Raw genomic sequence first — 15,251 nt, 5'->3', positions numbered from 1 at the left:
GAGGCTGGAGTGTGGTGGCACAATCTTGGCTCACTGCAAGCTCCACCTCCTGGGTTCAATCGACTCTCCTGCCTCAGCCTCCTGAGTAGCTGGGCTTACAGGCATGTGCCACCATGACAGCTAATTTTTGTATTTTTAGTAGAGATGGAGTATGAGTTATTTTGATGCAGAAAAACTCCCTTGAAATCCATGAATGGTTTTTCATAGAATGCATTTTCCACGAACTCTTTGAAGATACCGTGTTTAAAGTTTTTATGATTACAGCTGGGCATGGTAGTGTGTGCCCGTAGTCTGAGCTACTCAGGAAGCTGAGGTAGGAGGCGATCACTTGAGCCCCAGAGGTCAAGGCTGCAGTGAGCCATAATAGCACCACTGTGCTGCAGCCTGGGTGACAGAGAGAGACCCCATCTCTAAAAATAATAATAATAAAGTTTATAATTACAATAGATTATAAATTACTGCATTTTTTCCATACCAGCTTCCTAAAAGTTGTAGAAGTCTTAACTAAGAATAAAAGGAAGGGGTGATGGCTGTTTGGAGACATCAAAGAAGAAAATTGAAAGGAGCCGCCTTATTTATCCTTGTAGAAATCTTGTGCAATTAGTGAGTTCTTTATGAATGGAGACTTCTCTGCTGTGGGTCTGATTTTTATACATTATCTGACTGATGGTTTTCGCCATAATGACAGGTTTCATATTTGGGTTTTTCCTGGAGAACATTCTAAACAAGCTGTTCTTCTGAATACGTCTTTAGAAGTGATGGAAGGCCCCTAGACTTCATTAACGTTTTATTATACATCTAACTTAAGTTTGATTTTGTTCTTAGATGAGGTTCAGTAAACTATTGCTGATCACTGACACTTTTTTTTTTTTTTTAAAGACAGGATCTTACCGGATGCAGTGGCTCATGCCTGTAATCCCAGCACTTTGGGAGACTGAGGCGGGTGGATCACCTGAGGTCAGGAGTTCGAGACCAGCCTGGCTAACATGGTGAAACCCTGTCTTTACTAAAAACAGAAAAAAATTAGCTGGGCGTGGTGGTGGGTGCCTGTAATCCCAGCTACTCAGAAGGCTGAGACGAGAGTAATCACTTGAACCTGGGAGGCAGAGGTTACTGTGAGCCGAGATCGCGCTGTTGCACTACAGCCTGGGCAACAAGAGTGAAACTCCGTCTCAAAAAAAAAAAAAAAAGACAGGGTCTTTCCATGTCGCCTAGGCTGGAGTGCAGTGGCACAATCATAGCTTACTGCAACATGTAACTAACTCCTGGGCTCAAAGGTTCCTCCTGCCTCAGTCTCCTGAATAGCTTGGATTACAGGTGCGCGTGCATTGCTTATCCTTTTATTTTTTGTAGTGACAGAGTCTGACTGTGTTCCTCTGGCTGGTCTGGAACTCATGGCCTCAAGCGATCCTCCTGCCTTAGTCTCCCAAAGCACCGGGATTACAGGTGTGAGCCACTGCACCCAGCCTAGTGCTCTTGATATGTTCTTACAACAGGCTTACTTAGGCCAACCAGTGGAAGTTTATCAACCATTTTCTTGCCTCTAGATATAGAAGGGATGGTTGAGTAGGTTACACATAATAGAACTCTTTGAACAATGGTGTTTTATTTCCCTTAATTCTTACATGTCCACCCTAATTGTCTTCAACTTGTAAAATAAGAGGTAAGAAAGCAGGACTGCTTTTATGGCATTTATCACAAAGCAGAAAAATTGCTTTTTTCTCTAAGTATGATTTCTGCCTTCATACCTGGCAACACAAGAACCCCCCAACCTTTATTCCTTTTCTGTGGATATACTATACTTGTTTCCTTTTGCACTTCAACTTATTCTTGCTTCTACAAGTATTTTATCTTAGCATTGTCTGTGTAAACCATCTAAATACCAATACTTAAAAATAAAATTGGTGTCAAACTCTTCTTCTAAAATGCCTATCACCTTGGGAAACAATTCTCAAATACTTTTTCAGGATATATGTACTACTTGTTTTGTACCATGGCTGTAATAAGAAAAAAAAGAAAGAAAATTATGTACTACCTGACTTTTTTCCTTGAAAAATGGTGTTTTCCTTAATTCTTCATTATCAGCATTATGTGGCCCTATTTTCTAGGTGAGGGAGACACAAGATAGAAGCTTTCTCTTAGGTGTGAATGACGAAGCAACACATCTGTGACTCTTGTTCTTTCAGATGATCATGTAGCACAGTACTGCCCCTCAGACACAAATAGTCAGCACATTTATGGAACAAATCACTTAATTTTTCTGTTCTCTGTGTGATTAAATAGTTCTTCTGAAGTTGAGAAAATGCTTTCTCCTTAGCATTCCTTAAGGCCTTTGAAGCTAAAAGCTTATTCCCACAGAATAAGAAATTAACATAGGGCAGTGGCCTGGCTAAGTTTTTTGCATTTTTAGTAAAGACAAGGTCTCACTGTGTTGCCTGGACTGGACTGGTTTTGAACTGCTGGGCTCAAATGATCCTCCTGCCTTGACTTCCCATAGTGCTGGGATTACAGGTGGGAGACACCACACCCTGCCACACACCAGCAGTCTGTTTTAACAAGCCTTAATCGGTGACTCGGATGCATATGCATGATTGAGAAACACTAATCCACGGAAAAGGGCCTAAGTAACGACTCTTAATAGATACTGCAGAATTTCTTCTTAACAGACTGGTCCCTTCTTTTGCAGAAAATTGCAACCAGCTTAGCTGACCAGTAGAGGGCAGTGTTGGCATGGGTCTGACAGCACCAGAGGGTTCCCTTGCATTGAGACCTGGCTGTTTTGCCCAAGGCTGACTCACAGCACACATGCCTTCTCAGGTTCTTGCTACTTCTCTGCCAAGCTGATTTGCCTGCTGTGGGAATCTGACATCTGGGGAAAGGGAATCAACAAAAGAAAGTAAATTTGAATATCTGTGTCTCAGAGGATGTGATTAGTTTCTAAAAAAAAGTATGCTATTTTGGATGCTGTGTGTGTTTCACTGAGAAAGTTTTCATTTCATGAAATGGGGGTTCTCTGGGGAAGTCAGTCAGTGAGAAAGCATAGTATAAGCATCTTTTGAATTAGGACTTGTCCAGTAATGTGCAGCATTCCAATGATTAGGGTCCAGTATGTCTTATCTGGCAGGGAAATACGCAAGCCTTTTTTCTACTTGACAACCTTATTGTTTTTAGTGTTGTTACATTGTTTTTTATTCTCCCCTGGGCTTATATTTTTAGATTGTGAGATGATGTATGTATAGTAGAATCCAGCTTCTCTTCTTCCTTTCTAACCTCTTCTTGCTTTCATTTTATTTTATTCTGGTAAAGTTTCTTGATCAACCTACAGTTATTCTATAGTTGGTTGATAGGAAACAAATTTATAGTTGATCAACATATGGTTAATAACAGTGAGAATAACAATAGCTATTTAGCACTGTACAGTTGACATCCTATATTATTGCATTTAGTCCCACATCCCAGGTGAAGCTTAAGTATTAGAAATGAGAGGGTTGCATTTGATCATTAAACAGCTAAAACAATCTTTTTAAAATAGAGATGTGGTCTTGCTCTATTGCCCAGGTTGGTCTTGAACTCCTGGCCTCAAGCAGCCCTTCCTCCTAGGCCTCCCAAAGTGCTGGGATTACAGACGTGAGCTACCAGATCTTCTCATTTTAAACCCTTGTTCTGGCTGGGCACAGTGGCTCATGACTGTAATCCCAGCACTTTGAGAGGCTGAGGCAGGCAGATCACGAAGTCAGGCGTTTAAGGCCAGCCTGACCAACATGGTGAAATCTCGTCTCTGCTAAAAATACAAAAAATCAGCCAGACATGGCGGTGCGCACCAGTAATCCCAGCTACTCGGGGCTGAGGCAAGAGAATCTTATTACACTGAATTGAAATAGGTTTTTTTGTCAGTTTGTTCAGGTTTAGGTTAATGTGCAGACTAACAAGCAATTGTGTCTCCAAAATGGTAGGTATTTATTTAGGGTAGGTGTACTTGTCTAATCCTAAACCCTCTTAGTAGTCTCATGATCATATTTAGGGAAGTTTATATCTATGCATAAAAAATTAGTGTGACATTTTTGCAAAAATAGTTATTTTCTGACTTTGATTTGAAAATAGATTCATCTCATAACTAATAGTTCTTTTTGGAGAAAAAAAAGTTGTACCAAAATGTATAGTTCATAATAATAGTACCCTGGCCTGAAAGAAAACAGGGGGCCAGGACCCGGAGGCTCATGCCTGTAATCTCAGTACTTAGGAGGCCGAGGCAGATGGATCCCCTGAGGTCAGGAGTTTGAGACCAGCCTGGCCAACGTGGCAAAACCCCGTCTCTACTAAAAATACAAAAATTAGCCAGGTGTGATAGCGTGCGCCTGTAATCCCGGCTACTAAGGAGGCTGAGACATGAGAATTGCTTGAACCCAGGAGGTGGAGGTTGCAGTGATCTGAGATTGTGCCACTGCACTCCAGCCTGGGCAACAGAATGAGACTCCATCTCAAAAAAAAAAAAACACAACACTTAATTGCTAAAAATATTCTGCAAACAAGCCAGGATAGTGGTATGTACCTGTAGCCCCACCCGAGCTACTTAGTAGGAGGGAGGATTGCTTGAGCCTAGGAGTTTGAGTCCAGCCTGGGTAACATAGCAAGACCCCAAAGACCCCATCTCTTAAATAATATTCTGCAAGCAAATGACTTTGTTAAACTTCACACTGCAAGAATAGAGCCAAGAACCTACCATGTACCCTTTACTTGAGTTTATTAATTGTTACTGTTTTGCACATTTGCTTTATCATTCTCTTTATATTTACATATACTTCCTTCCCCTTGGATTATTTAAGAACATATTGCAGAACTCACACCTGTTTACCCAAAGAACTAGGCATTTGCACATTGCAAGAATATGACGATAGAAATCAGAAGTTAAATGTTGATGAGATACTCCTGTCTGTCCACGAACCTTATTTCATTGTCATCAGTTGTCCCAACAGATTTAACACATTCCTTTCTAATTTTTTTCTTCTTGTCTGCAGTTGAATCTGGAATCACATTAGTTTTCATGTCTCTTCAGTCTCCTTTAATTGGAACAGTTCCTCAGCTCTTCTTTGTCTTTCATGACCTTAATATTTTGAATAGTATGGGCAAATTATTTTTTAGAAGTCCCCTAATTTGGGTTTGCCTGGCATTTTCTCATAATTAGATTCAAGTTACACATTTTTGGCAGTAGTACTATGTAAATATGATGTGTGTCCTAAGTGCACCACATCAGGAAACACATGATGTCACTATATCACATTATTGGTGGTAATAACTTTCATCACTTGTTAGTGTCTACCTGTTTTCTTTACTGTATTTTTTTTGTAATTAAAAAGAAAAAAACATTTTATTTATTTATTTAGAGACAGGGTCTTACTCTGTCACCCTAGCTGGAGTGCAGTGGCACAATCATGGCTCACTGCAGCCTTGACCTTCCCAGGCTCAAGCAGTCTTCCAGCCTCAGCCTCCCAAGTAGCTGGGACTGCAGGCATGCACCACCATGCCTGGTTAATTTTTTTTTTTTTTAAGACAGAATCTCACTTTGTCTCCCAGTCTGGAGGGCAGTGGCACGATCTCGGCTCACTGCAACCTCTGCCTCCTGGGTTCAAGTGATTCTCCTGCCTCAGCCTCCCGAGTAGCTGGGATTACGGGTGCACGCCACCACACCTGGCTAATTTTTGTATTTTTAGTAGAGACGGGGTTTCACTGTGTTGGCCAGGCTGGTCTTGAACTCCTGACCTCATGTGATCTGCCTGCCTTGGTCTCCCAAAGTGCTGGGATTACAGGCGTGAGCCACCACCCCTGGCCACCTGGTTAATTTTTGTATTTTTTTTTTTTTTTTTTTTACAGAGACAGAGTTTTGCGATGTTACCCAGGCTTGTCTTGAACTCCTGGGCTCAAGCCATCTGCCTTCTCCACCCTCCCAAAGTGCTAGGATTACAGGCATGAGCTACCACGCCCAGCCTCTTTACTGTAAAATTTATATTTTTCTCTGTGTAATGAATAAGTAATTTGTGAGGAGATACTTTGAGGCTATATATATATCCTGTACCTAATCCAACTTTCACCTACTATTTTAGTATCTAAGCAAATAGCTTTTGAATAATTTTCTGGTTTCCAAGCTGGTTGAAATGTGTTCTGCTGCCTCTTATATGAAAGTCACATTTTATGAATCAGAAATTCCCTTTTGCACATTTTAGGTCGAAAATACCAGGGAGGCTGGGCATGGTGACTCACACTTGTAATTCTAGCTCTTTGGGAGGCAGAGGCGGGAAGAGTACTTGAAGCCAGGAGTTTAAAACCAGCAACACAGCGAGACTGCATCTCTACAAAGAAAAAAAAAAATAAAAAATTAACTGAGTGTGGTGGTGCATGCCTGTAGTCTTAGCTACTTGGGAGGCTGAGGCAGGAGGAAAGGCAGGGAGAAAGTAAACAGGTATGTGCAAATAAGACTTCCATTATACATATTATTCACAATTAAATCTCTCATTTATGCTCTTCACTGGAAAAAAATTTGCCTTTAATTGCACAGATCATTTATAAAAAGACTGTTCAGGAGTTATGCTCCAAAGCCCACAATGACAGAGATAGTATGTCAAAGGGACACAGGAGTCTACTGAAAGAGTTCCCCGTTTTCAACACTGGAAAAATTTGAGCAACAAAATAAATAAAGTAGTATTGAATTAAAGCACAGTGGATGAGGCTGATCGTGGTGGCTCACGCCTGTAGTCCCAGCTACTTGGGAGACTGAGGCAAGAGTATCACTTGAGCCCAGGAGTTTGAGACCAGCCTGAGCAACTTAGTGAGACCCTGTCTTTATAAAAATAAAATTGGCTGGGTGTGGTAGCTCACTCCTGTAATCCCAGCACTTTGGGAGGCCAAGGCAGGTGAATCACCTGAGGTCAGGAGTTAGAGGCCAGCCTGGCCAACATGGTGAAACCCCGTTTCTACTAAAAACACAAAAAATTAGCCGGGCATGGTGGCACGCGCCGGTAGCCCTAGCTACTCAGGAGGCTGAGGCACGAGAATCGCTTGAACCTGGGAGGCGGAGGTTGCATTGAGCCAAGATTGTGCCACTGCACTCCAGCCTGGGCAACAGAGGGAGACTCCATCTCAAATAAATAAAATAGCCAACTGTGGTGGTGCACACCTGTTGTCCCATGTTCTTGGGAGGCTGAGGGAGGAGGATCATTTGAACCCAGCATTTTGAGGTTACAGTGAGGCGTGATTATACCACTGCCTACCAGCCTGGGCAACAGAGCAGAACCCTCTCTCTTAAAAATTAAGTCAAAATCTTTGCCGGGTGCCATGGCTCACACCTGTAATTCTAACACTTTGGGAGGCTAAGGCAGGCAGATCACTTGAGGTCAGGAGTTTGAGATCAGCCTGGCCAATGTGGTGAAAACCTGTCTCTAATAAAGATACAAAATTAGCTGAGAGTGGTGGTGCGTGCCTGTAGTCCCAGCTACCAGCTACTTGGGAGGTTGAGACAGGAGAATCGCTTGAACCCGGGAGACAGAGGTTGCAGTGAGCCGAGATTGCGCCACTGCACTCCAGTCTTGGCGATAGAACTAGACTTTGTCTCAAACAAAAAACAAAGAACAACTCTCTTCATTTTCATGTAATCCTATTTATTTCCTCAAGAAGGGTAGATCTTTTAAGACTTTGTTCTTTGCAGTTACAAACATACAATAAAAAATTTAGTGGCTTTAGTTTCACACAAATGAAATCAACCCATATGAATTTTAACTTGCTTTTTTTTACTTTATTATCTTAGAAAATTTTCTGTCTGTATATATGAAGCTTTCTTTTTAACTTGGTCTAAAGCAGTGGTCTTAACTTTTGGTCATATACTCAGAATTCTGAGAAATTCTCTTTGTACATTAAGTTTACGTCTAAAATTTTGTAGCAAAAGTTTAGTCGTAAAACATGTAATTTTGAGAATGTTTTACTTTTGCCACATAAAAATAAGTTACCTCATTCTGCTAAATGTATCCAAATGCTTCTAAATATAGAGCATTTTGATTTCCATCATCTAGTTTAAAAATATACGAACAAGCTGTTCTTTATCATTGGAAATTTAAATTCTTCTTTTGAGTCCTTGAACTCTTATTTCCATAACATGTCTCAGACTTTTATCCTAATGTAATACATTTTTATGCTTGAAATTTTTTTCGATTGTTTTACCATGTTTCTGCTACTAAATATGTATGTAAACTTAAATTTTAATTTTTAAAGTTCCTGTAACAATAAGGTTCTGTATTTTAACTTGGTCCAGAGGAAATTTATCAGTCGATCACATGTATTATGTATTTTTTAAATCTCCCTTCATTTTCACTTACTCCTATTTGTTTCCTCAAAAAGAGTAGAGACAGGGCTTCACTATGTTGACCAGGCTGGTCTTGAATTCCTGGCCTCAAGTGATCCGCTCGCCTTGGCTTCCCAAATTGCTGGGATTACAGGCATGAGCCACTGTGCCTGGCCCACATACGTTGTAATTTTTGATGTTATTACTATAAAAGTTGAATTTTATTGGAAATGCTTTTCTTATGAGATGATGGGATCTGTTATTTTTCTCAGTTAGATCATGGGTCTGTGGATGAATATTTCTTTCTCCGATGAAATAGGATTGAGAAATTTTTCCTGTTTTTGTAGCTATCATAGTGAAGAAACCCTAATCACATAGGTAAATATATGGGAATGAAGTTTTTTTTCTTTTTTTTTTTGGAGAAGGAGTCTTGCTCTGTCGCCCAAGCTGGAGTGCAGTGGTGCAATCTCAGCTCACTGCAACCTCTGCCTCCCAGATTCAAGCAATTCTTGTGCTTCAGCCTCTGGAGTAGTTGTGATTCATACGCCACTATGCCGGCTAATTTTTTGTATTTTAGTAGATATGGGATTTCACCAGGTTGGCCAGGCAGGTCTCGAACTCCTGACCTCAAGTGATCCACCTGCCTCTGCCTCCCAAAGTGCTGGGATTACAGGCTTGAGCCACTGCACCGGCCAGGTTCTTTATTTATTTATTTTTTTTGTTTTTTTATTAAGAGATAAATACTATAGGCGTGTGCCACCACACCCAGCTAATTTTTATTTTAATTTATTTTATTTTATTTTTTTTAGAGTTGGGGGTCACACGATGTTGCCCAGGCTGGTCTCAAATTCCTGGACTCAAGACACCCCTCTGCCTTAGCTTCCCTAATAGATGGGACTACGGACACACCTTAGGGTGTCCTGGCCTTTATCTGTATTTAGCTATTAGATGCCTGTTATCTTCCCGTATCAGTAACACGAAGTGCTCTCATTTCTTTTATTACTGTATACTATTTTACAATATTATAATGAATCTGTTGGTGGACATTTGCTGTTTTTAAGCAATGCCATAATAAACATTCTGTTTATATTCACTTTTTTATACTTTTATGTCTCTTTGTGAACTAAATACCTAAAATGGATTGTTGAGTTGAGTATTGCAGAATTTGATAGGCTGCCAATTTGTCTCATAAAAAGGTTGTTCCTGTTTACATTCCCCCAGATATGTAATGAAATTACCCTTGTCAACACTGGTTATCAAATTTTAAAAGGTTTTATCACTTTAGTAGCTGCTCTTATACCAGTCGCAGGATATCAATTTTTGTAATTTCCATTTTCTTATAATACGCATTTTTTAAATGAAGCAAGTTTTTAAAAATATGCATTCTTTCTTGAGCGAGGAAGAATACACCTTATAAACTTATTGTGTGAATGTGAAAGGGAATTTACTTATGCCAAATGTGAGATGGAGCATATTTATGGCATCTCTCTGGATAAGTAAAATGCAGTTTGTGAAGACTTAGCAGGGTATATGTTACATAGTGGGTATTTAACAGAATTCCGTTGTCTTTCCTTCCTTTATTTCCTTCTTTTATTTAAGTTATATTCTGGTTTTGGACTGTCTTGTTCTTTTAGATTGTTCTCTTTGGCCATTCCTCTTAAGTAACAGAATGAATGATCTTTTCAATGAGAAGCTTGTGTGAAAGATTTCTGCCTTGTATTTATGAGGACTAAGGGGTTGGACAGCATGTTTGTGGTCTTCCAAAGTAAAATCTTGCATTTTTTATTTTAGCAGCATATATTGTAGATATTTACTTATTGTCTTAGGAATAATATCTCTAAATTCTTGGGTCAGCAAGGTAACTGCAGAGCTAGGCTGGTTGCTAAAATGTTAGATATAGTCAGAGACTTTAAGAAAAAGTTGTACATCCCCAAATTGATCTATATAGTCTTATATGCAATTGCATGTAAGATCCCATCAAGAATTTTAGTATAAATCAAAAACTGATTCTAAAATTTATATGGAAAAGCAAAGAAACAAAACAAAGCCAGGCGCAGTGACTCATGCCTATAATACTAATACTTTGGGAGGCCAAGGTGGGAGGTTTGCTTGAGGTCAGGAGTTTGAGACCAATCTGGGAAACATAGGGAGACCCCGTTTTTCCAAAAAATAATAATAATGAAAAATTAGGCAGGCGTGGTAGCATGCACCTTTGGGCCCAGCTACTTGGGAGGCTGAGGTGGGAGGATCGCTTGAGCCTGAGAGGTCGAGGCTTCAGTGAGCCTCGATCGCACTACTGCACTCCAGCCTGAGTGACAGAATGAGACCCTGTCTCAAAAACAAAACAAAACAAAACAAACAAAAACATTTTTGGAAAAGACCCAAGTTGGAGGGCTCATATTACCTTATTTTTAAGACTTATGGCTGGGCATGGTGTCTCATGCCTGTAATCTCAGCACTTTGGGAGGCTGAGGCAGGCGGATCACCTGAGGTCAAGAGTTCGAGACCAGCTGGCCAACATAGTGAAACCCCGTCTCTACAAAAAATACAAAAAAAATTAGCTGGACGTGGTGGCACATGCCTGTAATCTCAGCTACTTGGGGAGGCTGAGGCAGGAGAATCTCTTGAACCCAGGAGGTGGAGGTTGCAGTGCGCCAAGATTGCGCCACTGCACTCCAGGCTGGGCGACAGAGAGAGACTGCCTCTCAAGACAAATACAGTAATCAAGACAGGATGGTATTGGCAAAATGGATAGACTTATAAATTGATGGAACAGCACAGCCCAGAAATAAACCCAAATGTAATATGGTCAGTTGATTTTTTTTACAAAGGTGCAAAGGCAATTTGATAGAATACAGATGACTTTTTCAACAAATGATTCTATAATAATTAGGTGTCAATGTACAGGAATAGAAACTTAGACCCACATCATTATACCATATACAAAATTTCACTCCAAATGTACCATAGACCTCAATGTGAAATGTAAATATGAAAACTATGAGACTCCTAGAGGAAAATGTGGGGGAAAAAATCCTGTGAGCTACTTCATGAAAATTAAAAACTTTTGCTATTTTAAAGACACAGTTAAGTAAATGAAAATACAGTGTAAGTTAAATACAGGGAAGAAATTTTTACAAAATTTATCTGATAAAGGACTGACATTTGGAATACATAAAGAATTTTCAAAATTCAATAGTAGGAAAATAAACAGTTCAATTTTAAAATAGTCAAAAATTTTGACCATTCAAGTCACCAAAGAAGACAAAGGGATGGCAGAGAAACACATGAAAAGATGCTCAACATCCTTAGTCATTAGGGAATGAGATACAACTAATTTCCTTTAAAAAAAAAAAAAAAGGAGTCCTCTGCTTCCAGAAGTACATCTGGTTACCTCCAGCTGATGCAGTCCTCATCCAGAAGCAATGATGGTACCCTGGATTTCCTGTGTGGGAATTAATAAGTAATTAATAAATGGCCTCAGCCGGGCATAGTGGCTCACACCTGTAATCCCAGCACTTTGGGAGGCCAAAGCAGTGAATAACCTGAGGTCAGGAGTTTGAGCCCAGCCTGGCCAACATGGTGAAACCCCATTTCTACTAAAAATACAAAAATTAGCTGGGCATGGTGGCAGGTGCCTGCAATCCCAGCTACTCGGGAGGCTGAGGCAGGAGAATCGCTTGAACCCAGAAGGCGGAGGTTGCAGTGAGCCAAGATCGCACTACGGCACTCCAGCCTGGGTGACAAGAGCAAAACCCCATCTCAAAAATAATAATAAAACAAATGCCCTCATATTCTTGGAGCGTTTGATTTGGATTTGAATTGCTGATACTAAACTTGTGTTGCTCCATGATGGTTTTACTGAATTTAATGGTAATCTTTGACAATTTGCAGAATGAAAAAGATTTAGACTTGCTATTATGAAGGGCTCTCCTGTGGAACTGGTACTTAGAAGAGCTTGGGTGCCCTAGGAATTAATGATTCTGCTCTGTTCTGTTTCTGGGTTTCCTTTTATTAAATCTTTAAATTTTGAACAGTTTTTAATTGCTTTAACCTAATGCTACAAAGAGTGAGAAAAACTCCAGTAATAAGACAGTAGTTGAATCTGTTTTTCATTTTTCTGTCTGTCACAATGGGTAATTATTTGTCATTGTTGCAGATACTCCATCTTCTAAACCAACACTGCTAGCCAATGGTGGTCATGGAATAGAAGGGAGCGATACTACAGGTAAGTGATTCCCAGGATTCTCCAAATGTGTAGGTGATGCACTTACAATGAACACCTTGATAATCTCCTTTGAAGAGCATTATTAATGGAATTATTAATAATATAAAATTAATAATATAAAAAATATAAGAGCATTATTATTTCTGAGGGTGGTAGTGTTCTTGTTGGATGCGTTTAAACCCAGGACATTGCCATGTAAAATCTCCAACAATGGAAGGAGAATAATGAGTTTCCTTTGATATTTTTTGAATATTTTTTGGAGCTGTACCACACAAAACTGGATCAACCTTAAAATACTTTTGTAGATGCAGAATAATAATCACCAAAATATGTTACATGGGAGGAATTTGGCCACTACAACTCTTTAAAACAGCAGATCTCTTCCCTGAATCACATTACATTTAGCTTTCTACAGTTCAATGTTAGGAAGCCAATGAGCAACAAATTAGGAGTTACTAATTTTGCCCCCAGTGTGTTTCCTTTATCTTTCCCTTAACTGTTGCTTTTGAAATTTACTTCTAACTAAACTCTTAGCTCTTTACTAGGGTTTTGATATTTTTTCAGTTAGCACTGAGTTCCTGTGGGTTCCTGTCTCATAACCAGCACGAACCCCCTGCCCCAATGTCTTTGTAGTGAGCAAAATTCTCAAAGCAGTAGCAGGAGTCCCAGGGATATACGATATAAATATTTTCTTAAGTAGCTGACGTGAGAGTTGCCTATTTATTTTCATAAATAGGCATTTACTTTGTACATTTATTTCATAAGTACCTGCATTTACTTTGCAGTTGTGATCAGGCCAACACTGCTAACCCAAATGAGTTGACTTCTAATGATCAATCCCATTGTTTCCTACAAGTGTGCTCTTAACTGGGCCATACATTTGATTCATATTATTGCATTGGAGGTAGTTACTAGATTTGTCGTATTTCTGTATTTCTCTTATATGCATACCTCAGCTATGAGAAGCCCTTCTGTGAGCCACCACAGGATTTCTATAAGGCTTCCAGAAAGCCTTCTGTTAGCAATAGCAGCTATTCTAGGATTTACTCTTTATTCTGTGACCATAGGAAAGTTGATTTTTTGATGACCAAGTTCTTTTTGTTGTGAATGTTTACCAAGTGACATTTACATCCTTATTAGCAACTTAATAAATTAGGAATTCTTTACTATAGAAGCTAGAAACAACCAGAAATGCCACTTTATCTTCCAGTTTTGTGAATTGATGTTTTTGTATTTCTTTGATAATCTCAGTCAAATGTAGTATTGACTTTCTGTGTCTGCTTTGAAAGCAGTCATCTATGTGATGTGGTTTTTAAGAAAACATTTATGCAAATATCCCCATGATTAAAGGAGAAGTCTGAACATGAACTTTTAAAAAATGAGTAAATTCAGCTTTCTTTAACCAGGAAACAGTTAACCAGGGTAAGGAAAGGCTGGAGGGGATTGATTTGATTAGGCAGTTGAAAGACTGGATGCCATTTTCATCCAGGAAGGAAACAACTACAAAAACAAGAGTAGATTTCTTCTCCAGTAGGAAGTCACGCCTGACCAGAAGAGACTCATACTCTGTGTAGCAGGTGCTTACCGCTGCCAGGTCTTAGTAGTACAGAATAGAAGAGTAAAAACTGTATCCTGGCCCTCACTGTTTCAGGATTCCCTTGTGACAAAAAAGAACCTGGCTCTTTATGAACTGCCCATGACATTATAAGAGTAGGTCGTTCTGTTCTTGGATACCTCTCTGCCCTTAGGTAGCATATAGTTTGCACACCTGGGTTGTTTGAGTTCTGAATTTAACCACTTAACTGTATTAAAATAAATATTTGAGGCCGGGCACAGTGGCTCATGCCTGTAATCCCAGCACTTTGGGAGGCCGAGGCGGGTGGATCACCTGAGTTTGGGAGTTCAAGACCAGCCTGACCAACATGGAGAAACCCCGTCTCTACTAAAAATACAAAATTAGCCAGGCGTTGTGGCGCATGCCTGTAATCCTAGCTACTCGGGAGGCTGAGGCAGGAGAATCACTGAACCCAGGAGGCGGAGGTTGCAGTGAGCCGAGATCACGCCATTGCACTCCAGCCTGGACAACAAGAGCGAAACTCTGTCTCAAAATAAAATAATTTAAAAATTAAAAAAAATAAAAATAAATAAAAAAAAATAGATACTTGGCCGGGCGTGATGGCTCACACCTGTAATCCCAGCACTTTTGGGAGACCGAGGCGAGTGAATCACCTGAGGTTGGAAGTTTGAGACCAGCCCGGCCAATATGGTGAAACCCCATCTCTACTAAAAATACAAAAATTAGCTGGACGTGGTGGCACGTGCCTGTAGTCCCAGCTACTTGGGAGGCTGAGGCAGAAGAATGGCTTGAACCTGGGAGGCAGAGGTTGCAGTGAGCTGAGATCGTACCACTGTACTCCAGCCTGGTCAACAGAGCAAGACTCCGTCTCAAAAAAAAAAAAAAGATACTTTACTGAAAATATGCATGTTTTATTGGGGGAGGGAAGGTGGAGGAAGGGGATGACAGTGCATGTTTTTGGAGCATGTGGTAACTTCATTCTAATTTGGCCATCACTACCTGGAACATCTAACTCAATGCCATTTTGAAAATTCCCATTTCTGTTTCCTTCAGAATGTAATCTATAGTCCCGAGAGCAAACCAGCTTCATTAATAGCTTGGGTTTATGAGCATCTTGTGAT

General features: G+C 40.0%; 1 protein-coding gene across 47 annotated transcripts in view; it reads left to right on the top strand.

The window, feature by feature from the left end:
- LOC105480390 (microtubule associated protein 4) overlaps window positions 1-15,251 on the top strand; it is a 230,273-nt gene that overhangs the window by 96,324 nt on the left and 118,698 nt on the right. For all 47 annotated transcript variants that reach the window (XM_011739176.3, XM_011739171.3, XM_011739162.3 and 44 more), the window contains one exon: window positions 12,486-12,554. In XM_011739176.3, the coding sequence (XP_011737478.2) occupies window positions 12,486-12,554 (69 nt within the window). The remainder of the gene's footprint in view (window positions 1-12,485; window positions 12,555-15,251) is intronic.

This window comes from Macaca nemestrina, chromosome 2 (genome assembly GCF_043159975.1).
Source record: "Macaca nemestrina isolate mMacNem1 chromosome 2, mMacNem.hap1, whole genome shotgun sequence".
Lineage (NCBI taxonomy): Eukaryota > Metazoa > Chordata > Mammalia > Primates > Cercopithecidae > Macaca > Macaca nemestrina.
Note: the sequence above shows the minus strand (reverse complement) of the source record. Positions and strands in the feature narration are given on the sequence as shown.